General features: G+C 37.4%; 3 gene segments (V, D, J or C); all 3 read left to right on the top strand.

Annotated features, from left to right (window-relative positions):
* Positions 1–6,194: 6,194 nt before the first annotated feature.
* On the top strand, positions 6,195–13,368 carry LOC137885614 (immunoglobulin heavy variable 3-48-like). The segment is given in 3 exon segments: positions 6,195–6,243; positions 6,326–6,636; positions 13,251–13,368. Coding segments are annotated over 3 exon segments (447 nt in total).
* Positions 13,353–14,106, top strand: LOC137885567 (Ig heavy chain V region 914-like). The segment is given in 2 exon segments: positions 13,353–13,386; positions 13,793–14,106. Coding segments are annotated over 2 exon segments (348 nt in total).
* Positions 14,107–22,421: 8,315 nt separating this feature from the next.
* On the top strand, positions 22,422–24,129 carry LOC137885566 (Ig heavy chain V region 5A-like). The segment is given in 3 exon segments: positions 22,422–22,461; positions 22,545–22,780; positions 24,010–24,129. Coding segments are annotated over 3 exon segments (396 nt in total).
* Positions 24,130–27,817: the final 3,688 nt, after the last annotated feature.

The following is a 27,817-nucleotide window of genomic DNA, read 5'->3' as shown; positions in this document are numbered from 1 at the left end:
CCTTTGTACTCTGCAGTGTGATCTTACTGTCTACAAATTTCACTGTGTTGCTGATTCTGATATGTCTGATTCTATGCAAACTCAATGAGCTTCCTTGTTGCTCAGCTATAAAAACATCACATCAGTCAGTCAGTTGAGTTCACAGCTCGTCAGTTTCAACATAAACCATGTTGTCTGTAGCTCTGCTGCTGCTGTTGGCAGCTGGATGTGAGTTTTTCTTGATTTATCAAAGTCAGTCGTTCTTCTTGTATAACTTGATGATGTTATAACAAATCTTCTTTTTTTAACAGGTGTGAAGTGTGAACAGTTGACACAGCCAGCCTCTGTGACTGTGCAGCCAGGTCAACGTCTGACCATCACCTGTCAGGTCTCTTATTCTGTTAGCAGCTACTACACAGCTTGGATCAGACAGCCTGCAGGGAAAGGACTGGAATGGATTGGACATGCCGCTGTTGGCTCCACCACATACTACAAAGATTCACTGAAGAACAAGTTCAGTATCAGTTTAGACTCTTCCAGCAAAACAGTGACTCTAACTGGACAGAATGTGCAGCCTGAAGACACTGCTGTGTATTACTGTGCCAGAGAGCCACAATAACACAAACCATCAGTAAACCTGAACAAAAACCTCTCAGTGTCTGAACACTTGTAACATGAAGCCACCAGAGGAGGAGCCCTCACACCACTAATGATTTCAACACCAGATCACTGTAGAAAGGGAGAGAGACTTAGGTTTTATAAATAGTTCCTAATCTAACGGAAACAGTTTTTATCAATACATTTATATAAATGTGTGTATATCTATATATATATATATATATATATATATATATATATATATATATATATATATATATATATACACATCATTGTATAATGTATATAGTCTTCCAAGTGATGGAATAAATTGACTTGTAGAAATGAATCCTCAAAAAGTCAGTTTCACTTCCATAAAACAGTTTCTTTAAAAAATAAACAAACATATAATTATAATTTCAATCATAACTGCATTAGTGACAGGATCAAGAGTCTTTAATTCAAAGTGATGTTAGATGACATCAAATTACAGAAAGGTTTCATCAACAATCTAAAAGTGAGTTTATCTGAGATTCAAGTTCCACTATAGTCTTTGTGAGAACAGCTGAACATGTCAGCTACATTTGAAATTATGTTAATATGCTTTAGTCAGCTGATTTACTGTCACCATTATGTAAATCAGCCTCCTCATGTGTTTCCTCATAAATAAATGTGTGTGTGTTTGTGTTTGTGTGTTTGTGTCAGTGAGAGGAGAGAAGAGCTCACGTCACTTCAGCTTCAACATCAACCATGTTCTCTGTAGCTCTGATTCTGCTGCTGGCAGCTGGATCCTGTGAGGAGCTTTCAGTGGATTCTCACTCATAAACACATTAGAAACACTGAATAGTCAGATGTCTGATGGAGATAATGTTGATTTGTGTTTCCACAGGTGTGAACAGTCTTGATCTCATCCAGCCAGACTCAATGGTTGTGCAGCCTGGACAGTCTTTGACCATCAGCTGTCAGGTCTCTGGTTATTCTTTGACTGATGACAGCTATGCAACAGGTTGGATCAGACAGTGTGAAGGAAAACCGATGGACTGGATTTTACATCGGTGGGGTGGAGGAGACTTTAATCAAAATGATGCTCTAAAGAACAAGTTCCTTTACCACACACACACCTCTACTAGCTCGGTGACATTAACAGGACAGAATCTGCAGCCTGAGGACACAGCTGTGTATTACTGTGTACGTCAGCCCACAGTGATACAAACCACCAACAGACCTGCACAAATACTCAACAACCATGTGTCTCAACCACAAACTTGACATTATATTACTAACTTTACTAGTTCAACTTAACAAGTACCACACATTCTTTCTATTTTTTATGATAAAACTCTACAAAAAAACAGAAAGTGCTCATGTCTCTGGCTGTGATATTGTATTCCACATAGAAGGACAAGCGGCAAAAAAAAGGAATATAAATGATTCAACTAAATTAAACTACAACAGAGTGCCGGTTCAGGAGCCACTCCTCCTCATGATACCCTGATGCAAATCTTCAGTGGGTGCAGAGTACTTCAGTCCTGCTGACTGCTCTTGTACTTTGTGTGGAGCATCAGAGGTCACATCTCCAGCCTGAGGATGAAGAACACTCTCACTCTTCTGCTGCTGGCTCTCTCTCTGCCCTGTGAGTTCTCCTGTTTCATCTTTTATCAGACAACACCCAATAATGGTGGAGCAGAAAACTTCCCTGATGACTGTCTGACTTTCTTCTGTGGTTCTTCTCTCCTTTCATCTCATCAGGTTGCACAGGTCAGAAGATGGAGTCCATCCCTTCCAGTTCAGTAGTGAAACAGCCCGGGGAGACTCTCAGTCTCTCCTGCAGGGGATCTGGCTTCACATTTAGCTGCTGTGCTATGAGCTGGATAAGACAACCTGCAGGAAAAGCTCTGGAATGGATAGGGGTTGGCTTTTCTAGTGCTAGTAGAAACACTTATGCCAGCAGTGTGCAAGGCCGTGTAGAAATCAGTAGAGATGACAGCAACAGCATGGTGCATCTGAGACTGTCCAATTTGAAGCCAGAGGACTCTGCTGTGTATTACTGTGCCAAAGATGCACACTGGTTAAAGGAAGCAGAGAGGCTTTACAAAAACCTCAACAATATGTTTTCACAAGTACCTACAGGTGACAGTAGAAGACATGGAGTCAGATGACAGTAAGGAGAGTAGGACATCGATGGAATCAAATCAGCTCACAGCTCAGTTTTAAAAGCTTGTGATCCAACTACAGCAGAAATGAATCCTCAGAAAGTCAGTTTCTCTTACATTACAGCATTATTTAAAAAAACAAACAACAAAAAACAACAAGCAGTTATCATCTGAATCATAACTGCATTAGTGGCAGTTGATTAGTCAAACTACAGAAATGTTTGTGTTCATTAACAATTTGAAATGTCTGAGATTCAAATTCCACCTTTTCTTTTCTTGTAATAAAGCCATCACTCTGATGACTTAATACAAATTCATGTTTAAGTCTCATCATAAGATGATGAGACTTAAACATTATTATGTTAAGTTTACTATGCCATGTAAGAAGTTAATTATTGGGAGTTATTAAAAATCTGCTTCACTGCTTCTGTAAATGTCCACCCTGAGATATATAAGTGTGAAGGATGATGATCACAATGTTCTTACTGACAGGAGTTTGGAGTGAGATCAAACTGGACCAGTTTCCAACAAACAGCAAAGTGATCTTAATGAAATCTGGGTTTTCTCACCACCTGCAAAAGTACTTTAATCCATCCACATTTATCTATATATATTTTAATGATGTTTCATCACTTACAATACAGTTAATGACAGAGTTATTTCAATTGTTAATGCTTTATAAAATACACAATTGCCAATTTAATATTCACAAGTATACAAACCATGAATTTCATGAAACAAGTTTGAAAGGAGATTAAGAGAAACAAGCTGAAACAATATTTGATGAGACAGCTAGCTTGAAAATATCGGATCAGAATATAATTGACTCACAGCTGCTCACTGTTAATAAACTGTTTCAATATTCAAAAGGTTTTCCTCCACAGGTGTGAAGTGTGAACAGCAACAGTGACTCTAAACGGACAAAAGGTGAAACCTGAAGACACTGCTGTGTATTACTGTGCCAGACATACAAACTGTTTAAAGTCACCAGAGAAGCTTTACAAAATATTTAAAGAACACATTTTTACAAAGAGTTAGGAGATCTGAAATATGATGGTAGCTAGAGCAGAATGTCATCGTTTGTTTTTCTTGTTTTGTTTTTTTTACATAGGTGGCGGAAGCGCTGCAAAGAACCACAATATGTCAACTGACATAAACACTACAAGACAACTACTGATGATTGTATATTTGTCCAAATCAAACCCAAGTTACTTTTTTGACCTAATCTAATGATCCAACCATTGATCAGTATAAACAGTGGATCTACAGTACATATGTCAGGGTAAAGTACAATCTGAAATCTGTTTCTAAACACATTATTCATGTTAAAATAACAGCTTAAAACATGAGAAAAGATTTAACTATAGTATCCAGTTGTGGAGTCAGACAGTTAAACTGTTTTTCACCATTTAAATTAAAACAAATCTTTTTTTGAATACTTGCCGATTTGTTGATCATTTAAATTTGACTGAAACATACTGTGACAAACTCAGAACAAATTTATATTTATATTACTATTAAATGTTGCTTTTTAGTTACTTGATTGTGACTTTTATCAACACATTACAACTAATATTTATTCACAAATTACAGGAAAAGATTCAAGTCTGATCCAGCTGTGTCCTTCCTGTGAGGAGGAGTCAATGCAAAACTCAGACGTCTTCCACCTCTACTTATGTGACTGCAGAGAGGAGGACAGAGGACAGTGGACACACAGTGTAACATGATGGACTATAGGACAGGACTGCTGCTCTTAACTATCTGCTGGGCAGGTGAAAATAGTCACTGATCTTTGTCTTTGATGGCTTTTCTTTGTGTCACCACCTTATTTCACATTTTCTATTCTCTTGACAGGTGTTGATGGTCAGACTCTGACAGAATCTGAACCAGTGGTTAAAAGGCCTGGAGAATCACACAGACTGACTTGTACAACATCTGGATTCACATTCAGTGACTACCGTATGCACTGGGTCAGACAGGCTCCTGGAAAAGGACTGGAGTGGATCGCTTATATCAGCAGTGATAGTGCTTATATCTACTACTCTCAGTCAGTCAAAGGCCGGTTTACCGTCTCCAGAGACAACAGCAGACAGCAGCTGTATCTGCAGATGAACAGTCTGAAGACGGAAGATTCTGCTGTTTATTATTGTGCTCGAGACCCACAGTGACTGGAGCTGGTTGAGCAGCTGTACAAAATCCTACAATACTAATTCTTACTGTGTTAATATACTAAGAAATACTTCTATTTTTTGTATCTGTTGTTTTTAATAAAATCATGATCAAGGCCAGCATCAACCATAAACAATATCTAATAAAAGTATGAATAAAAAAATATCCGACAAATATAAAATTGTTATAGCTGGATCAGTAGTGACTGTAGCTTCATGTGATTCATGTGATTCATGTGATACAAGTTGTAGCTCACTATCTCAAATATGAATACACAAGTACAAACCATAAATTAAACAAAATCAGTTTGAAAAGAGAAAAATATTGAAAAATAGTTGATCACAGAGCGAGCTTATGTGGATCAAAATATAATGAGAAAGGTCCACGATCCACAATATGTTCTAAACATTGGTGTATGATAAAACATGACGACAAGAACTACGGTGGCCCTCTGGTAAGGAGCTACTCTTATCAATACTCTGTTCTTCTTAATGACTAAATAATTGCCTTTAAAAACACACATAACATTTTAAAAACAAATAAATTCAGAACAGGATAAGAATGTATTCATTATTTAGATATAACTAATTGTTTCTAAAGCAGCAACAGTTATCTTTACAACAGCAAAGTCACTTCATAAAGTCATTAATCTCTCACTGGAAGCGAATCTAAAATGTCAATAAAACACACATTTCTGAGTGAAGTTCATAAATGATAATAATCAATAATGAAGAACACAGACATCAGATATATCTTTATATTTTTTAAATGCATTGGGCCGATCATGCTGCGTTTGTGTGCGGACAGAGCCGACTGAAACACGTTTCACATTGGTATTGTATGTATTGATAAAGTTTTGGCTTTGTGCTTTATTGCAGTAAGCAATAAAGTTGTAAGCACTGTTACAACAGCAACAGTAACAAGTGAAGTAGTCGTCAACTCGAGTAATCTTCACTTCCCCTGGTTCACTTCAGTGTCTCCACCGCAGCTCAGTCATTATCAACTAAAGAAAACATAGTTATGAATATTATATTCCATTTCTGCCAAATAATCCCCCTAAATGTTACACACGGTTCCTTTAACGCAAATTGAATTAAAATATGTCAGACAAACTTAAAATCAACTGACTTGGAGGAAACTGATTCTACACTTCCACCAAACAATAAACTGAGAGCCAAGTGCATTCTAGTTCTATGCTCCCTGTGAGGAGGAGTCAATGCAAAACTCAGACGTCTTCCAGCTCTACTTATGTGACTGCAGAGAGGAGGACAGAGGACAGTGGACACACAGTGTAACATGATGGACTATAGGACAGGACTGCTGCTCTTAACTATCTGCTGGGCAGGTGAAGATAGTCACTGATCTTTGTCTTTGATGGCTTTTCTTTGCTTCACCACCTTATTTCACATTTTCTATTCTCTTGACAGGTGTTGATGGTCAGACTCTGACAGAATCTGAACCAGTGATTAAAAGGCCTGGAGAATCACACAGACTGACTTGTACAACATCTGGATTCACATTCAGCAGCTACGCTATGAGCTGGATCAGACAGGCTCCTGGAAAAGGACTGGAGTGGATCGCTTATATGGGCACATCTAGTACTCCTATCTATTACTCCCAGTCAGTCCAGAGTAGATTCACCATCTCCAGAGATGACTCCAGCAGTAAACTCTATCTACAGATGAACAGTCTGAAGACCGAGGACACAGCAGTGTATTACTGCGCCAGAAGAGACACAGTGAGAGACAATAATAGGAGAGTCGTTCAAAAACTACTTCCTCTATTCTGGGAACATTCAGTTGTCTCAGTGTTTCTATTTTGTAATAAATAAAAATGATTAAATTCTGTGTATAAGTGTAATGAGACTGGGTCTCTTAATGTGTCTTAATGAGGATGCAAGAAGTTCAAGCAAGAAAATTACATTTTGGTAATAAAAATACAAAGCTTCCAAGTGAATAGCAGTTTGTACACTTTTTTTCTGAATACATCACAAAATCCTGAAATGAGAAACATGAAAAAAGGAGAAAAAAAAAGACTTTTACAAAAATGTTTAGATATTTATTCAGTTAAATCGCAACTTCAGCCGAATCTAAAAAATGATACATTTTAAAAAGTTGATTATCTGAAAGAAAATGGAGGAATAATGTTTTCCTCAAAGACACCAGACTCTGATGGGCTTCTAAACTTGACTCTAAAATGAATCAAGTACACCTGAGATGATCAGTCCTTCTTTGTTCTTTGGATCTCACTAGTGTCAATATCTTCTTCAAGGAGGGATTGATGTGGAGAATATGATCACTCAACACTCATCTCTGTATGAGAAGCATGAAGCATCAGGGCTTTGAAAACACATGTCAAAGAGTGTTTGGACAGTTTATCATGATTCACAACAATTATAAGACAACCTTATTGTAATTAAAGCATTAATTAGCTCTGGCTAATGGGCATTGATGATTAAAAGCAAAGTTAACGGTTGTTTGATTCTGTAAATACAGGAACATTTTCAAAATGAAGTAAAATATAATAATATAAAATATAAAGCAGAGTTGATTTTCAGGCATGAAAACTATAGTTTCTCTCTGCAGATATAATAACACTGAACAGACTCTTCTATTGGCTGCAGTTAGACCGGTGTTGATGCTTCATATGTTTGATTATATGCAAACTCAGTGAGCTCCCTTGTTACTTGGCTATAAAAACATCACATCAGGCTGTTAGTGAAGTTCATATCTCTTCAATTTCAACATAAACCATGTTGTCTGTAGCTCTGCTGCTGCTGTTGGCAGCTGGATGTGAGTCTCTCTGGATTTCTCAAAATCAACAATTCTGCTTCAATAATTGTAACAAAACATTTCCTTTTTTTAACAGGTGTGAAGTGTGAACAGTTGACACAGCCAGCCTCTGTGACTGTGCAGCCAGGTCAACGTCTGACCATCACCTGTCAGGTCTCTTATGATGTCAGCAGCTACTACACAGCTTGGATCAGACAGCCTGCAGGAAAAGGACTGGAATGGATTGGAATGAAATACACTGGAGCTTCATACTATAAAGATTCACTAAAGAACAAGTTCAGTATCAGTTTAGACTCTTCCAGCAAAACAGTGACTCTAACTGGACAGAATGTGCAGCCTGAAGACACTGCTGTGTATTACTGTGCCAGAGAGCCACAATAACACAAACCATCAGTAGACCTGAACAAAAACCTCTCAGTGTCTGAACACTTGTAACATGAAGCCACCAGAGGAGGAGCCCTCACACCACTAATGATTTCAACACCAGATCACTGTCACAGTAAAGAGAAAATATGTTTGAGCAACAAAAAAGTAAAAGGAATATAACATGTATTATAAAACACAATAATAATTATAATATTTAATATACAGTGAAGATATTTGTTCTTGTCCCGTGCAAAACAAAAAAAGAAACGTTGAAGCTTTGTCATGTCACTTGCTAGTCACGCGAGTCGTTAGTCAAGTTAACATCAACCATTTTGAAAAGACACTATGCATGTAACAAGTGTATATTGACACGCCGTCACTGACACGTGCAAAACTGATGCTACAGGGGTTTGTAGTCAGAGTTTGAAGCTTAGTGCCACTGACCAAGCTGGAAAACCCTGTTTTCACTCTGCAGATATAATAACACTGAACAGACTCTTCTATTGGCTGCAGTTAGACCAGTGTTGATGCTTCACATGTTTGACTATATGCAAACTCAGTGAGCTCCCTTGTTACTTGGCTATAAAAACATCACATCAGGCTGTTAGTGAAGTTCATATCTCTTCAGTTTCAACATAAACCATGTTGTCTGTAGCTCTGCTGCTGCTGTTGACAGCTGGATGTGAGTCTCTCTGGATTTCTCAAAATCAACAATTCTGCTTCAATTTTTTGTAACAAAACTTTTTCTTTTTTTTAACAGGTGTGAAGTGTCAACAGTTGACACAGCCAGCCTCTGTGACTGTGCAGCCAGGTCAACGTCTGACCATCACCTGTCAGGTCTCTTATTCTCTTGGCAGCTACCCCACAGCTTGGATCAGACAGCCTGCAGGGAAAGGACTGGAATGGATTGGACGTGCTGGTGATGGCTACACCACATACTACAAAGATTCACTGAAGAACAAGTTCAGTATCAGTTTAGACTCTTCCAGCAAAACAGTGACTCTAACTGGACAGAATGTGCAGCCTGAAGACACTGCTGTGTATTACTGTGCCAGAGAGCCACAATAACACAAACCATCAGTAGACCTGAACAAAAACCTCTCAGTGTCTGAACACTTGTAACATGAAGCCACCAGAGGAGGAGCCCTCACACCACTAATGATTTCAACACCAGATCACTGTCACATTAAAGAGAAAATATGTTTGAGCAAAAAAAAAGTAAAAGGAATATAACATGTATTATAAAATACAATAATATTAACAATATAGTGACGACATTTTCCTAAAAGTGTCTTCTGTGTGTGACTCACAATATTTATGTGTGTTAATGATAACATTACTAAAAACTGCATTTTCAAAAGTTAATCATCAAACAAGAAATGAAAAACAATTAATAAATGTATTTGTACTCAATGAAAAACATCAGTGGTATCTGTGGTATCAATGCACTGAAGTAGTTAAATGTTTAATAAAGCTTAATTAATAATCTCAACAAATTATGAAAGGTATGACTCGTGAACACTTTGTGAGAAAATCATCAGAAAAACATAATGAGCAACATTTGTTAATATTTGGTAATTATTAAAATATAAATACAATTCTCACTTTAGGGATATTATAAAACTGATTTTCCAGGTCTTCATGTGATGCAGACTGTGCTAAATAATGAAGGACAACAAACTGTCATTTTGTGTTTGTCAACCTTTTACACAAATTATACTGAAAGATGCTAAAAGGACTCAGTAAACATTCATTCTTCAGATTCACCAAACTGTTACTGATTCAAGTCAAATCCAGTTCCTCACTGTGAGGAGGAGTCAATGCAAAACTCAGATGTCTTCCAGCTCTACTTATGTGACTGCAGAGAGGAGGACAGAGGACAGTGGACACACAGTGTAACATGATGGACTATAGGACAGGACTGCTGCTCTTCACTATCTGCTGGACAGGTGAAGATAGTCACTGATCTTTGTCTTTGATGGCTTTTCTTTGTGTCACCACCTTATTTCACATTTTCTATTCTCTTGACAGGTGTTGATGGTCAGACTCTGACAGAATCTGAACCAGTGATTAAAAGGCCTGGAGAATCACACAGACTGACTTGTACAACATCTGGATTCACATTCAGCAGCTACTATATGGGCTGGATAAGACAGGCTCCTGGAAAAGGACTGGAGTGGATCGCTTATATCGGCACATCTAGTTCTCCTATCCGTTACTCCCAGTCAGTCCAGAGTAGATTCACCATCTCCAGAGATGACTCCAGCAGTAAACTCTATCTACAGATGAACAGTCTGAAGACCGAGGACACAGCAGTGTATTACTGCGCCAGAAGACCCACAGTGAGAGACAATAATAGGAGAGTCGTTCAAAAACTACTTCCTCTATTCATCACCACCACTGGGAACATTCAGTTGCATCAGTGTCCTTTTTATGCAATAAATAAAACTGATTAAATTCTCTGTATAAGTGTGATGAGACTGTCTCAATGAGTGCAAGCATGAAGTTCAAGCCAATTACATTTTGTTAACATTAAAATGTAAAGCTTCCAAGTGATTTGCATTTTGTAGACCTTTTTTTCTGAATACATAACAACATCCAGTCAAAATCCTGAAATTACAAACATAAGAAAGGAAAAAGATGCTTTTTGCAAAAGCATTTAGGTATTTAGTCAGTTTAATCGCAACTTCAGCCCAACCTAAACAAGATATGTTTTTGCAAGTTGATTATCAGAAAGAAAATGGAGGAATAATGTTTTCCTCAAAGACACCAGACTCTGATGGGCTTCTAAACTTTAACCTAAATTAAATCAAGTACACCTGAGATGATCAGTCCTTCTTTCAATATTTTCAGAAAGGAGATATATAAAAGAAGTGATGTGTTTGCAGCATATGATAACTCCTTGTGCTTTCCTCTGCTGCTGCTTACAGGGAGTAATAACGACAATAAGAAAAATACTAACAATAAATTGTAGTTTCACCACAAGATGCAAGATTCAAGACCAATATAGATGTCTCCTCCCTGTGAGGAGGAGTCAGTGCAAAACTCAGACGTCTTCCAGCTCTACTTATGTGACTGCAGAGAGGAGGACAGAGGACAGTGGACACACAGTGTAACATGATGGACTATAGGACAGGACTGCTGCTCTTCACTATCTGCTGGGCAGGTGAAGATAGTCACTGATCTTTGTCTTTGATGGCTTTTCTTTGTGTCACCACCTTATTTCACATTTTCTATTCTCTTGACAGGTGTTGATGGTCAGACTCTGACAGAATCTGAACCAGTGGTTAAAAGGCCTGGAGAATCACACAGACTGACTTGTACAACATCTGGATTCACATTCAGCAGCTACGCTATGAACTGGGTCAGACAGGCTCCTGGAAAAGGACTGGAGTGGATCGCTTTTGTACAAACAGGCAGTTCTTCTATCTATTACTCCCAGTCAGTCCAGGGTAGATTCACCATCTCCAGAGATGACTCCAGCAGTAAACTCTATCTACAGATGAACAGTCTGAAGACCGAGGACACAGCAGTGTATTACTGCGCCAGACAGACACAGTGAGAGACAATAATAGGAGAGTCGTTCAAAAACTACTTCCTCTATTCAACACCACCACTGGGAGCATTCAGTTGTCTCAGTATCACTTGTCCTGAACCACTGATTTTAATGAAAATTGTTTTTATTATTTTATGACCAAAATGTCTCTAAACAGGGTCTATTAAAGGGATACAAATTGTAACTATATTAATATTTATTCTCCATGACATTAATAACTATTCTCCACTATCACAAAATAATAAGGACAAGAAAATATTTTGTTAAAAAAACACATCAGAGCACTTTTCAAGATACTCAGACGCCATACATGACAAATTAAAGAACCCAAAACAACAAAATCAAATACAGGTGAAAAATAGCTGAGTATGTAAGATCTAGCATTGAAAATGTTTGAAAGGGGAGTTTGGAGTAACTCCTTGAACATGAAATGATTGGAGCAGCTTGGTCCTGGATGATGGAGACAGGAGGTTGGCCTCAGAGGAAAGGGGTTGAAGGAAGGAGTGTGGAGGTAGAGAGTGGAGAGGGTGATTGAGAGCAGTACAGCTGATGTTGAGACAGCGTTCAAGATGTTGATGAAATGACAGGGAGTGAGACCTCAAGCATGATTTCTGCTTCTCTGAAAGAAACATGAATGGGATCTTGATATAAAGCATTTTAGACATGTGCAATTGAAACATGTCAGCTAAGACTTCAATGTGCTCAATTAGAGGAACATACAATTAACATTCCATCCATCCATCCCTTCACTAGACTAGCTTTTTTTTTAGCGAAGGGGCTAGAGCAGTGTGCAAAATAAGGGGGGTCACGGGGGTTCTGAGATACCTGATTAATACTTCAGCCCCCTAAAAAGCCTCAAGAGCAAAATGTTCAAGGTCTATAAAATCACAACACAATTATTTGTCACTTGCAATTGTCACTAAAATGTCTTTTAAATGCTTACTAATGCCCAGCAGTTTTCATTATTCAAACTGCAAATCATTTATTCACAAATATGAATGCTGAGTACAAGAGACAACTTTCCACTCTAAATGACAGCCATCCAGAGCAGCAACAGGTTGCGCTAAGAGAGCCAGTCATCATGTGTCTTTGTGGACCTAACTGAACCCCATTTGGACAACTTTGATTGAGTGTCTTTCGTATGAACCTAGATTTAAGCAAGACATTGTCTCTCCTCTTCTTAAATACCAGGAAGGCAATGAAAAGAAGAAGCAGAGCCATGAGTTCTGTGTGTGTTGGGTTTGAGCCTTTGCATGTGTGTTGGGTTAGTCAGAGAGACATGAGAGTGCAGTGCGTATTCTGCTGCAGGGTGTAGTTGATACGTTGTTTAGTTGAGTGAGTGGCCTTACTATTGACCTGGACAGGTCACCAATTGCAGGATGCTCATTCACCAATGTTGAAAGAAGAATTCAGATATTTTAGCTAAAGTTACGAAAAAGGAACTTTCATTTTGTTTGTATTTTCCACTGAGATGACATGGAATAGAAGTTTAAAGTTGCATGAATTGGAAATACTCAAGTCAAGTTGAATTTGTACTTAAAGGTGAGGTCAGCGATTCTAATCCAATGCACTTTTGGTCAAATTCAGTGAATATGTCCTCAGGGTCCACTAACTGTCCGTTTTGTGTGTGCACTGAAGAAAAGCCCCAGCTCTGTAAATGGGAAACAAACAAAGGAGCTCGGGCTGAGCCAAACAGCACTATTCCAGCCAATCAGCAAGAGCTGATGCTCATTCACAGTCATGAAGAAGAACGGCAGTGGGAGTGAGAGGGAAGGTAAATCAAGAGTTCAGATATCAACAAACTGTCTCTAGAATCACTGACTCCACCCTTTCAGTACACGACTTGAATATATGTATTTTGTTATATTTGACTACAGTCATTCCTTTCACCTCAATTAAATATACAGTATATATTTTTTCATGTATGCAAAGCCTAATGAAGTATATCCTCCCTGTGAGGAGGAGTCAATTCAAAACTCAGACGTCTTCCAGCTCTACTTATGTGACTGCAGAGAGGAGGACAGAGGACAGTGGACACACAGTGTAACATGATGGACTATAGGACAGGACTGCTGCTCTTCACTATCTGCTGGGCAGGTGAAGATTTTGACTAATCTTGATTTGAGTTTCCATTCGTGTAACTGACATATTTCTCATGATGTTTTTTTATATCTTATTAGGTGTTGATGGTCAGACTCTGACAGAATCTGAACCAGTGATTAAAAGGCCTGGAGAATCACACAGACTGACTTGTACAACATCTGGATTCACATTCAGCAGCTACGCTATGAACTGGGTCAGACAGGCTCCTGGAAAAGGACTGGAGTGGGTTGCTACTATCAGTGGCGGCAGTGGCAACATCTACTATTCTGAGTCGGTCAAAGGCCGGTTTACCATCTCCAGAGACAACAGCAGACAGCAGGTGTATCTGCAGATGAACAGTCTGAAGACTGAAGATTCTGCTGTTTATTATTGTGCTAGAGACCCACAGTGACTGGAGCTGGTTGAGCAGCTGTACAAAATCCTACAATACTAATTCTTACTGGGCTGTTAGAACCCAAGCATGAATATTATTCATTCTTTTTTTCCATTACATTTATACCTTTTATTAATTAATTTATAATACATTTTTCACAAGTTGTTTTATGTCGACAATAAATGAATCGTTTCCCTGCTCATTCATGAAAACACATGAAAACACCATAAAGATAACTTGTTCATGAAAGGACCAAAGACAACATTCTGATTGTTGAAATGTAACTTCTACAAATACAAATGAAAACAAAATATGCAAATGATGTGGAATATAGAGAGAGTCACAATGTGAGAGTAAAAAATGTTTCTTTTATGAAGTCACCAGAGGGCAGTCAGCATCAAGTTTCTCTCTCCTGTTACTTAGAGGACACATTCAGATCTGCTGTTCTCATCGATCTGAACTGACAGACACTCGGAACATTGACTCAACTAAAGCTTAATACTTCATATAGAGAGGTTCTTCATATTTTATGAAATCATAACATCAGCAATCAAAGGATCATTGTTGTGTTTTAACTGCAGAGAAATGTCTCAATAAGATGTGGAGAGAATGTTAAGTAGTGCAATGAAGTTAACTGTATCTGAATACAAAGAAAAGGAGCTACATCTCTACATGGACAGAAAAGATACGTGTCTAGTTGTTACCATTTCTATAATTTGTGTCAGATTCTAATTTAATTTGACAATAACAGAAATACAACAACGACAACAAAAGGCCTTGTAAATGCATTAACTACCGTATAGTTTTCATTTAAGTTAAAGGTTTTAGTTTCTCTGCATTTGCATGTGCAAACACGTACACATGTTTCAGTTCCTGAGCAGCTGTCTTCCTCAAGAAGCTCCAAGTGTCTCTGAGTGTCTGTGTCTTCAAACATCTGAAAACACAGAAGCCACTAAAAGTCTAGGATTCAAATCTGCAAACCAGCAGCATCAGGCTTCATTTTCACTATTTACATGTTACTGGCTGCTGTCACTATATTTCTGTTGACGCATATACAGTCAGTAAGTCCAGTAAGTAGGCAAATAAGTGCATGAATAAATGCAGTAAGGAGTTAACAAATGACAATAGCAAAACAAAGCTAACAGTTGTTTCATTTCTGTGAATGCAGGGACGTTTTCAAACTGCTATAATTGAGTGTGTCATGAAATGAAAATATCAAATGTAAAGTAGAGGTAATTTCAACGTATGTTATCACTCTGCAGATATATTAATACTGAACAGACTCTTCTATTGGCACCAGTTTAACAAAAATTATTGCATCGATGCATACACTGTATACTGTCATATCCACCTATCTCATGTATATAAAGCAATCTGTTACATTTATCATTATGTATTCCAGCACCCTTTGCACTCTGCAGTGTGATCTTACTGTCTACAAATTTCACTGTGTTGCTGATTCTGATATGTCTGATTCTATGCAAACTCAGTGAGCTTCCTTGTTGCTCAGCTATAAAAACATCACATCAGTCAGTCAGTTAAGTTCACAGCTCGTCAGTTTCAACATAAACCATGTTGTCTGTAGCTCTGCTGCTGCTGTTGGCAGCTGGATGTGAGTTTTTCTTGATTTATCAAAGTCAGTCGTTCTTCTTGTATAACTTGATGATGTTACAACAAATCTTCTTTTTTTAACAGGTGTGAAGTGTGAACAGTTGACACAGCCAGCCTCTGTGACTGTGCAGCCAGATCAACGTCTGACCATCACCTGTCAGGTCTCTTATTCTGTTAGCAGCTACAGCACAGCTTGGATCAGACAGCCTGCAGGGAAAGGACTGGAATGGATTGGATACAACTGTGTTGGATGCACAGCATACTACAAAGATTCACTGAAGAACAAGTTCAGTATCAGTTTAGACTCTTCCAGCAAAACAGTGACTCTAACTGGACAGAATGTGCAGCCTGAAGACACTGCTGTGTATTACTGTGCCAGAGAGCCACAATAACACAAACCATCAGTAGACCTGAACAAAAACCTCTCAGTGTCTGAACACTTGTAACATGAAGCCACCAGAGGAGGAGCCCTCACACCACTACTGATTTCAACACCAGATCACTGTTACATCAGTTTAAATACTTAAAGGTTACAAGCACTAATACACCATTGTATATATTTCCTCAAGAAAAACTGAATTACATGTTTATTAATTGCTGAACAATGAACTTCACAAGCAATGAAATACATTCAGCTGAATTGTCTTCAGGTATTGAGGTAGAAGCTACAAGCCAAAACTCAGCACACAGCTAAAAGATGTTGGATGTCAGAGTTTCCCTCAAAACAAATGCTTGAAATTTTGTTCCTTTTTATCTCAAGGTGGACAAAAAAAAGGAGACATGTGATGTTGTTCGCCTCTCAAACCAAGCCAGCAAGGTCTGCATCTCCTGACTTGTAGGTAGTTCACCTTTCTGTACCTCAGTTGAAGTGTCTCTAAACTCCCTGAATATGAATGATATTATCATAAATGTATTACCTTTGATGGACCCTTCTGGTAAAATTCAGAATAAACAAAACATCCCGTTAATTACATATAAGGCACTGCATGATCTTGCCCTGAGCTACATTGTTGATCTTCCTCTCGACCACTCTGATCCTTAAAGCTCTGGCTTTATCTATCCTCTGCTCCAACTGCAAAACAAAAGTTGATCACACCTTTGCTGTTTTTGCTTGACAATGTGTTTTAAAAAAAAGCTAAATAAATAAAATTTACTTTAGTTGCATAAGGTTAAACAAATGTCCCAAAAACTAATTTGTAAACAAATTAAAAACGGCAAGATACAGAGAAATGATTATTACAAAAACACACAAAACATTGTTAGTTCAGAAAAGGCCTTGAATTGAAAATCAGTTTAGAGGAGGGATGAACAGAGAACACTGTTCCATCAAAAAGGAGGAGTCAATGCAAAACTCAGATGTCTTCCACCTCTACTTATCTGACAGCAGAGAGGAGGACAGAGGACAGAGGACACACAGTGTAACATGATGGACTATAGGACAGGACTGCTGCTCTTAACTATCTGCTGGGCAGGTGAAGATGAAGGTCTTGAGTAAAATTGTTCTTCAACAAGTTACAAACTTACAACAAGTGACTATTTTTCTTGTTTTTCTTGACAGGTGTTGATGGTCAGACTCTGACAGAATCTGAACCAGTGGTTAAAAGGCCTGGAGAATCACACAGACTGATCTGTACAGCCTCTGGATTCACAATCAGCAGCTACTATATGGCCTGGGTCAGACAGGCTCCTGGAAAAGGACTGGAGTGGGTTGCCACTGCTGATACTGGTAGCGGCAAATCCTACTCTCAGTCAGTTCAAGGCCGGTTTACCATCTCCAGAGACAACAGCAGACAGCAGGTGTATCTGCAGATGAACAGTCTGAAGACTGAAGATTCTGCTGTTTATTATTGTGCTGGAGACCCACAGTGACTGGAGCTGGTTGAGCAGCTGTACAAAATCCTACAATACTAATTCTTACTGTGCTAATATACTAAGAAATACTTCTATTTTTTGTATCTTTTGTTTTTAATAAAATCATGATCACGGCCAGCATTAACCATAAACAATATCTAATAAAAGTATGAATAAAAAAATATCCAACTGTCCTACAACACAACTAAATATAGAAAAAACAACGTCTGTCTTCTTATTTAAGTCTGAATAAAATAAACACAACATGAACACATCTCAGCCACATTAATGTAACCTATTCATTATTATCTAAAGTAGGTCACAATACAAGTTCAAAAATAACACAAATATAAAAAATGTAGAGCTGGATCAGTAGTGACTGCAGCTTCATGTGATTAATAAGTTGTAGCTCACATTCTCAAATACATGTCACCATAAACAGCTGGAAGACTGGGGAGCTGCTGTTTAGTCTTGTGCTTGTAAGACATTGTAATACAAGTGGAATGAATAAGTGATACTGTGATAAGACAAACGTTCTCCTCTCTTAGCAGTAATCCACCTCACTGAGGTGACTTAACTGTGAATGAAAATGTATGAGACTGCTTCAGTTAGAGTGAAAACTTTGCTTTAAAAAGCTCTCTAAAGTACAGTATTAATATTAATATATACAAACTTCATGATATTAAGAGATGTTTTTTACAGTAAATCAAATAATTTCTTTAACCATCTACATGATGACATTTTAGTCCAAATAAGCTTTTTTATACAAATATTTTTTTTCAATAAAAAATAAATAAATGCTCTACCTAGTCTGATCACTCGAGAAGACAAACTGTTTACATCTGAAAGTGATTCAAGTGGAATTCAAAAATGATTCAACAATATTCAAATGAAGGTTACATATAAGAAGTGGTGTGTGTGTGTGTGTGTGTGTGTGTGTGTGTGTTTGTGTCAGTGAGAGGAGAGAAGAGCTCACATCACTTCAGCTTCAACATCAACCATGTTCTCTGTAGCTCTGATTCTGCTGCTGGCAGCTGGATCCTGTGAGGAGCTTTCAGTGGATTCTCACTCATAAACACATTAGAAACACTGAATAGTCAGATGTCTGATGGAGATAATGTTGATTTGTGTTTCCACAGGTGTGAACAGTCTTGATCTCATCCAGCCAGACTCAATGGTTGTGCAGCCTGGACAGTCTTTGACCATCAGCTGTCAGGTCTCTGGTTATTCTTTGACTGATAACAGCTATGCAACAGGTTGGATCAGACAGTGTGAAGGAAAACCGATGGACTGGATTTCACATCGGTGGGGTGGAGGAGACTTTTACCAAAATGATGCTCTAAAGAACAAGTTCAGTTACAGCAGAGACACTTCTGCTGGAACAGTGACTCTAACTGGACAGAATGTGCAGCCTGAAGACACTGCTGTGTATTACTGTGCCAGAAGAGCCACAATAACACAAACCATCAGTAGACCTGAACAAAAACCTCTCAGTGTCTGAACACTTGTAACATGAAGCCACCAGAGGAGGAGCCCTCACACCACTAATGATTTCAACACCAGATCACTGTAGAAAGGGAGAGAGTCTTAGGTTTATAAATAGTCCCTAATTTAACGGAAACAGTTTTTATCGATACATTTATATAAATGTATATATATATATATATATATATATATATATATATATATATATATATATATATATATATAAATGTATATATATATATATATATATACATACATCATTGTATAATGTATATAGTCTTTAAAGTGATGGAATACATTGATTTGTAGAAATTAATCCTCAAAAAGTCAGTTTCACTTCCATAACACTGTTTCTTTAAAAAACAAACAAACATATAATTATAATTTCAATCATAACTGCATTAGTGACAGGATCAAGAGTCTTTAATTCAAAGTGATGTTAGATGACTTAAAATTACAGAAACGTTCCATCAACAATCTAAAAGTGAGTTTATCTGAGATTCAAGTTCCACTATAGTCTTTGTGAGAACAGCTGAACATGTCAGCTACATTTGAAATTATGTTAATATACTTTAGTCAGCTGATTTACTGTCACCATTATGTAAATCGGCCTCCTCATGTGTTTCCTCATAAATAAATGTGTGTGTGTGTGTGTGTGTGTGTGTGTGTGTGTGTGTGTGTGTGTCAGTGAGAGGAGAGAAGAGCTCACATCACTTCAGCTTCAACATCAACCATGTTCTCTGTAGCTCTGATTCTGCTGCTGGCAGCTGGATCCTGTGAGGAGCTTTCAGTGGATTCTCACTCATAAACACATTAGAAACACTGAATAGTCAGATGTCTGATGGAATAATTACTCATAAATACATATTTATTCTCCTCATGACGTTACAGCACTCAGTCATAGAAAGAATGGAGTTCTCTCATTTGAAGAACATAATTAGAAAAGTGAAATGTCCACAAAACAAAATATGTTCAAAACATTGTTAAATTGTACCACATTGTATCACAGTGAGATGATAATGAAGCAATTTTCATTGATGTCAGTGGAGTTGGTGATCAGAATAAAACTGTAGATTATTAATATTATTGTAAAAGTTCTTATGTGCTGCCCATTATGCTCAAAGTGACGGGTGAGAAAACTTGATACCAAGATAAATTATGTATGTTCATGTAGCAGATGTCTGAACTAAAATGAACATGTTCGTATGATGAGAATGATTATGATGTAGTGTTACTGAAGATAAACTATGTCAGACAGACATTAAAACAGCTGACTTGGAGGACTGACTGATTCATTAAATAATCCAGTTGTCTCCTCCCTGTGAGGAGTCAATGCAAAACTCACATGTCTTCCAGCTCTATTTATGTGACTGCAGAGAGGAGGACAGAGGACAGTGGACACACAGTGTAACATGATGGACTATAGGACAGGACTGCTGCTCTTCACTATCTGCTGGGCAGGTGAAGATAGTCACTGATCTTTGTCTTTGATGGCTTTTCTTTGTGTCACCACCTTATTTCACATTTTCTATTCTCTTGACAGGTGTTGATGGTCAGACTCTGACAGAATCTGAACCAGTGATTAAAAGGCCTGGAGAATCACACAGACTGACTTGTACAACATCTGGATTCACATTCAGCAGCTATAGCATGAACTGGGTCAGACAGGCTCCTGGAAAAGGACTCGAGTGGATCGCTTATATCAGATCTGATAGTGCTTATATCTACTACTCTCAGTCAGTTCAAGGCCGGTTTACCATCTCCAGAGACAACAGCAGACAGCAGGTGTATCTGCAGATGAACAGTCTGAAGACTGAAGATTCTGCTGTTTATTATTGTGCTAGAGACCCACAGTGACTGGAGCTGGTTGAGCAGCTGTACAAAATCCTACAGCGCTCATTATTTTCAGGCTGATAGCATCAAGTTGATTATGTTTTTTCATATCAATTTTAAACATTGTTTTTTGTTCTATATTCTACTTTACAAATTAATTTGTATCAATCATTTTACATTTTCCCTGCATGATACAAAGTCCTGAAAATGGAGAAATATCTGTATTTCACATTAAACACATAAAAGATCACTTGTTTGTGAAAGGGACAAAAGACAGCATTAAAATATGGACGCTGAAATTAAACTTCAACAAATAAATTGAATTTCTATAAACTGAGACACAATAATGACTGTAAATGATGTGAAATACAAAGAAAGTATTTTGAGAGTGAAAAAGTTATGTGTGAAGTTTCTCTCTGTTACTCAAAGGAGACACTCAGATCTGCTGTTCTTATCATTGACTGGACACTGGACTGTATCAAAGCTTAATATTATATATGGAGAGTTTTTTCATATTTGATGAGATAATAGAACTATTATCAAAGGATTATTGTTGTGTTTTAACTGCAGATAAGGTCTAAATGAGATGTGTAGAGAATATTAATAATTTGCAATAAATAAAATGTATCTACATCTCTCCATGGGTAAGAATACATCTTTGTCTTTATTTGTTACAGTTTGTTAGTTTTTGTGTGATTGGGCCAAAATAAAAATAATGGAACAAAACAACAAAACCTAGAAACAACTCGGCATGATATTTGATTAAGACTGTTCATCTTCACACAGATGAAGGTGAAATGTGTTGACTATTACAACATTTAAATCATACATATTCTCTGTATGTGTCTTCAAACACCTGTGAAACTATTGACATTATTTTATTCAACTCTGCAAAGCATCAGCATCAGACTTATGTTATCATGCTATTTACATGGCCCTGGCTGCTGCAAAAGAATGAATAACTCATCAAAATAATTACAAAAAGTGAGTTTTAATCATTTGAAAACATACCAAACACATTATAAACTTGGCTCATAGAAAGCAACGTTCCTGGTGGTTTCTCCTTTAGTTTACATTTCCATCATCATTGTTATTTCAATGCTGATTTGAATGAACATGTTTTCCATTATGCTTCATGTTAAAATTAACATAAAGAATAATAACAATGATCCTAATCCTTGTTCACAATTCTACAAGAATTAACATTATGTTTTTAAAATCAAACTGTTATTATTTGGGCATTACTATTTTAAATGAATATCAAAGTTAACAGCTGTTTCATTTCAGTAAATGCTGAGATATTTTCAAAATGTTTGTGTCAAATAAAATAGCATTATCCAATGTAAAGCAGAGGTGATTTCCAGGCATGTTTTCACTTTGCAGATATAATGAACAAATTGAAGAGACTGTTCAATTGGCTCCAGTTAGACCAACGTTTACGTTTCATGTGTTTGATTCTATGCAAACTCAGTGAGCTTCCTTGTTGCTCAGCTATAAAAACATCACATCAGTCAGTCAGTTGAGTTCACAGCTCGTCAGTTTCAACATAAACCATGTTGTCTGTAGCTCTGCTGCTGCTGTTGGCAGCTGGATGTGAGTTTCTCTTGATTTATCAAAGTCAGTCGTTCTTCTTGTATAACTTGATGATATTACAACAAATCTTCTTTTTTTAACAGGCTTAAAATGTGAGCAGTTGACACAGCCAGCCTCTGTGACTGTGCAGCCAGGTCAACGTCTGACCATCACCTGTCAGGTCTCTTATGCTCTTAGCAGCTACTACACAGCTTGGATCAGACAGCCTGCAGGGAAAGGACTGGAATGGATTGGATATGCCCGTGATGGCTACACCACATACTACAAAGATTCACTGAAGAACAAGTTCAGTATCAGTTTAGACTCTTCCAGCAAAACAGTGACTCTAACTGGACAGAATGTGCAGCCTGAAGACACTGCTGTGTATTACTGTGCCAGAGAGCCACAATAACACAAACCATCAGTAGACCTGAACAAAAACCTCTCAGTGTCTGAACACTTGTAACATGAAGCCACCAGAGGAGGAGCCCTCACACCACTAATGATTTCAACACCAGATCACTGTCACAGTAAAGAGAAAATATGTTTGAGCAACAAAAAAGTAAAAGGAATAAAACATGTATTATAAAATACCTTATTATTTATAATTAATATACAGTGAAGACATTTTCCTAAAAGTGTCTTCTGTGTGTGACACACAGTAATGATAACATTACTAAAAACTGCATTTTCAAAAGTTAATCATCAAACAAGAAATGAAAAACAATTATTAAATGTATTTGTACTCACTGAAAAACATCAGTGGTATCTGTGGTATCAATGCACTGAAGTAGTTAAATGTTTAATGAAGCTTAATTAATAATCTCAACAAATTATGAAAGGTATGACTCGTGAACACTTTATGAAAAAAATCATCAGTATAACATAAAGAGCAACATTTGTTAATATTTGGTAATTATTAAAATATAAATACAATTCTCACTTTAGGGATATTATAAAACTGATTGTCCAAGTCTTCATGTGATGCAGACTGTGCTAAATAATGAAAGACAACAAACTGTCATTTTGTGTTTGTCAACCTTTTACACAAATTATACTGAAAGATGCTAAAAGGACTCAGTAAACATTCATTCTTCAGATTCACCAAACTGTTACTGATTCAAGTCAAATCCAGTTCCTCACTGTGAGGAGGAGTCAATGCAAAACTCAGACGTCTTCCAGCTCTACTTATGTGACTGCAGAGAGGAGGACAGAGGACAGTGGACACACAGTGTAACATGATGGACTATAGGACAGGACTGCTGCTCTTCACTATCTGCTGGGCAGGTGAAGATAGTCACTGATCTTTGTCTTTGATGGCTTTTCTTTGTGTCACCACCTTATTTCACATTTTCTATTCTCTTGACAGGTGTTGATGGTCAGACTCTGACAGAATCTGAACCAGTGATTAAAAGGCCTGGAGAATCACACAGACTGACTTGTACAACATCTGGATTCACATTCAGCAGCTCCTATATGAGCTGGATAAGACAGGCTCCTGGAAAAGGACTGGAGTGGATCGCAATTGTATACACAGCAGGCACTTCACCTCCTCTCCGTTACTCCCAGTCATTCCAGGGTAGATTCACCATCTCCAGAGATGACTCCAGCAGTAAACTCTATCTACAGATGAACAGTCTGAAGACCGAGGACACAGCAGTGTATTACTGCGCCAGAGACCCACAGTGAGAGACAATAATAGGAGAGTCGTTCAAAAACTACTTCCTCTATTCTGGGAACATTCAGTTGTCTCAGTGTTTCTATTTTGCAATAAATACAAATGATTACATTTTGTGTGTAAGTGTGGTGAGACTGGGTCTCTTAATGTGTCTTAATGAGGATGCAAGAAGTTCAAGCAAGAAAATTACATTTTGGTAACAAAAATACAAAGCTTCCATGTGATTAGCAGTTTGTACACTTTTTTTTCTGAATACATCACAAAACCCTGAAATGAAGAACATGAAAAATGGAGAAAAAAAAGACTTTTACAAAAATGTTTAGATATTTATTCAGGTAAATCGCAACTTCAGCGGAATCTAAAAAATTATACATTTTAAAAAGTTGATTATCTGAAAGAAAATGGAGGAATAATGTTTTCCTCAAAGACACCAGACTCTGATGGGCTTCTAAACTTGACTCTAAAATGAATCAAGTACACCTGAGATGATCAGTCCTTCTTTGTTCTTTGGATCTCACTAGTGTCAATATCTTCTTCAAGGAGGGATTGATGTGGAGAATATGATCACTCAACACTCATCTCTGTATGAGAAGCATGAAGCATGAGTCAGGGCTTTGAAAACACATGTCAAAGAGTGTTAGGACAGTTTATCATGATTAACAACAATTATAAGACAACCTTATTGTAATTAATTATCAAACAAGAAATGAAAAACAATTAATAAATGTATTTGTACTCACTGAAAAACATCAATGGTATCTGCGGTATCAATGCACTGAAGTAGTTAAATGTTTAATAAAGCTTAATTAATAATCTCAACAAATTATGAAAGGTATGACTCGTGAACACTTTGTGAAAAAATCAACAGTATAACATAATCATTAATATTTGTTCATATTTGGTAATTATTCAAATATAAATACAATTCTCAATTTAGGGATATTATAAAACTGATTGTCCTGTTTTCATGTGATGCAGACTGTGCTAAATAATGAAGGACAACAAACTGTCATTTTGTGTTTGTCAACCTTTTACACAAATTATACTGAAAGATGCTAAAAGGACTCAGTAAACATTCATTCTTCAGATTCATCAAACTGTTACTGATTCAAGTCAAATCCAGTTCCTCCCTGTGAGGAGGAGTCAATGCAAAACTCAGACGTCTTCCAGCTCTACTTATGTGACTGCAGAGAGGAGGACAGAGGACAGTGGACACACAGTGTAACATGATGGACTATAGGACAGGACTGCTGCTCTTAACTATCTGCTGGGCAGGTGAAGATAGTCACTGATCTTTGTCTTTGATGGCTTTTCTTTGTGTCACCACCTTATTTCACATTTTCTATTCTCTTGACAGGTGTTGATGGTCAGACTCTGACAGAATCTGAACCAGTGATTAAAAGGCCTGGAGAATCTCACAGACTGACTTGTACAACATCTGGATTCACTCTTAGTAGCTACTGGATGCATTGGGTCAGACAGGCTCCAGGAAAAGGACTGGAGTGGATTGCTGCTGATACTGGTAGCACCAAATACTACTCTCAGTCAGTTCAAGGCCGGTTTACCATCTCCAGAGACAACAGCAGACAGCAGGTGTATCTGCAGATGAACAGTCTGAAGACGGAAGATTCTGCTGTTTATTATTGTGCTGGAGACCCACAGTGACTGGAGCTGGTTGAGCAGCTGTACAAAATCCTACAGCGCTCATTCTTACTGTGCTAATATACTAAGAAATACTCTTATTTTTTGTATCTGTTGTTTTTAATAAAATCATGATCAAGGCCAGCATCAACCATAAACAATATCTAATAAAAATATGAATAAAAAAATATCCGACAAATATAAAATTGTTATAGCTGGATCAGTAGTGACTGCAGCTTCATGTGATTCATGTGATACAAGTTGTAGCTCACTATCTCAAATATGAATACACAAGTACAAACCATAAATTATACAAAATCAGTTTGAAAAGAGAAAAATATTGAAAAATAGTTGATCACAGAGCGAGCTTGTGTGAATCAAAAAATAATGAGAAAAGTCCACGATCCACAATATGTTCTAAACATTGGTGTATGATAAAACATGATGACAAGAACTACGGTGGCCCTCTGGTAAGGAGCTACTCTTATCAATACTCTGTTCTTCTTAATGACTAAATAATTGCCTTTAAAAACACACATAACATTTGAAAAACAAATAAATTCAGAACAGGATAAGAATGTATTCATTATTTAAATATAACTAATTGTTTCTAAAGCAGCAACAGTTATCTTTACAACAGCAAAGTCACTTCATAAAGTCATTAATCTCTCACTGGAAGCGAATCTAAAATGTCAATAAAACACACATTTCTGAGTGAAGTTCATAAATGATAATAATCAATAATGAAGAACACAGACATCAGATATATTTTTATATTTTTTAAATGCATTGGGCCGATCATGCTGCGTTTGTGTGCGGACAGAGCCGACTGAAACACGTTTCACATTGGTATTGTATGTATTGATAAAGTTTTGGCTTTGTGCTTTATTGCAGTAAGCAATAAAGTTGTAAGCACTGTTACAACAGCAACAGTAACAACAGTAACAAGTGAAGTAGTCGTCAACTTGAGTAATCTTCACTTCCCCTGGTTCACTTCAGCGTCTCCACCGCAGCTCAGTCATTATCAACTAAAGAAAACATAGTTATGAATATTATATTCCATTTCTGCCAAATAATCACCCTAAATGTTACACACGGTTCCTTTAACGCAAATTGAATTAAAATATGTCAGACAAACTTAAAATCAACTGACTTGGAGGAACTGATTCTACACTTCCACCAAACAATAAACTGAGAGCCAAGTGCATTCTAGTTCTATGCTCCCTGTGAGGAGGAGTCAATGCAAAACTCAGACGTCTTCCAGCTCTACTTATGTGACTGCAGAGAGGAGGACAGAGGACAGTGGACACACAGTGTAACATGATGGACTATAGGACAGGACTGCTGCTCTTCACTATCTGCTGGGCAGGTGAAGATAGTCACTGATCTTTGTCTTTGATGGCTTTTCTTTGTGTCACCACCTTATTTCACATTTTCTATTCTCTTGACAGGTGTTGATGGTCAGACTCTGACAGAATCTGAACCAGTGATTAAAAGGCCTGGAGAATCAGACACACTGATCTGTACAGCCTCTGGATTCACATTTAGCAGCTACTATATGAACTGAGTCAGACAGGCTCCAGGAAAAGGACTGGAGTGGATTGCTGCTGATACTGCTAGTAGCACCAAATACTACTCTCAGTCAGTTCAAGGCCGGTTTACCATCTCCAGAGACAACAGCAGACAGCAGGTGTATCTGCAGATGAACAGTCTGAAGACTGAAGATTCTGCTGTTTATTATTGTGCTAGAGACTCACAGTGACTGGAGCTGGTTGAGCAGCTGTACAAAATCCTACAATAATACTCACTGTTATTTGGACGGTATAGAGGAAGAGCATTATATATTATTATAGTATTTATATTTTATACTTAATTTCTGTATATATCATTTTTACATGATATGGTTTACTTTACATATATCCTTGCATTACACACATTCCTAAAAATTTTTCCTGAAAAATATTAATTAACCTTTTAAAAACGAGGCCTATTTGCAGGCCTCAGCTCGAATAAAGATAAGAAATACCTAATTAATTGTATAAAAAAAAAAAAAAAAAA

This window comes from Cebidichthys violaceus, unplaced genomic scaffold (assembly GCF_023349555.1).
Source record: "Cebidichthys violaceus isolate CVI_PGR_0920_01 unplaced genomic scaffold, fCebVio1.0.p SCAF_40, whole genome shotgun sequence".
NCBI lineage: Eukaryota > Metazoa > Chordata > Actinopteri > Perciformes > Stichaeidae > Cebidichthys > Cebidichthys violaceus.
Note: the sequence above shows the minus strand (reverse complement) of the source record. Positions and strands in the feature narration are given on the sequence as shown.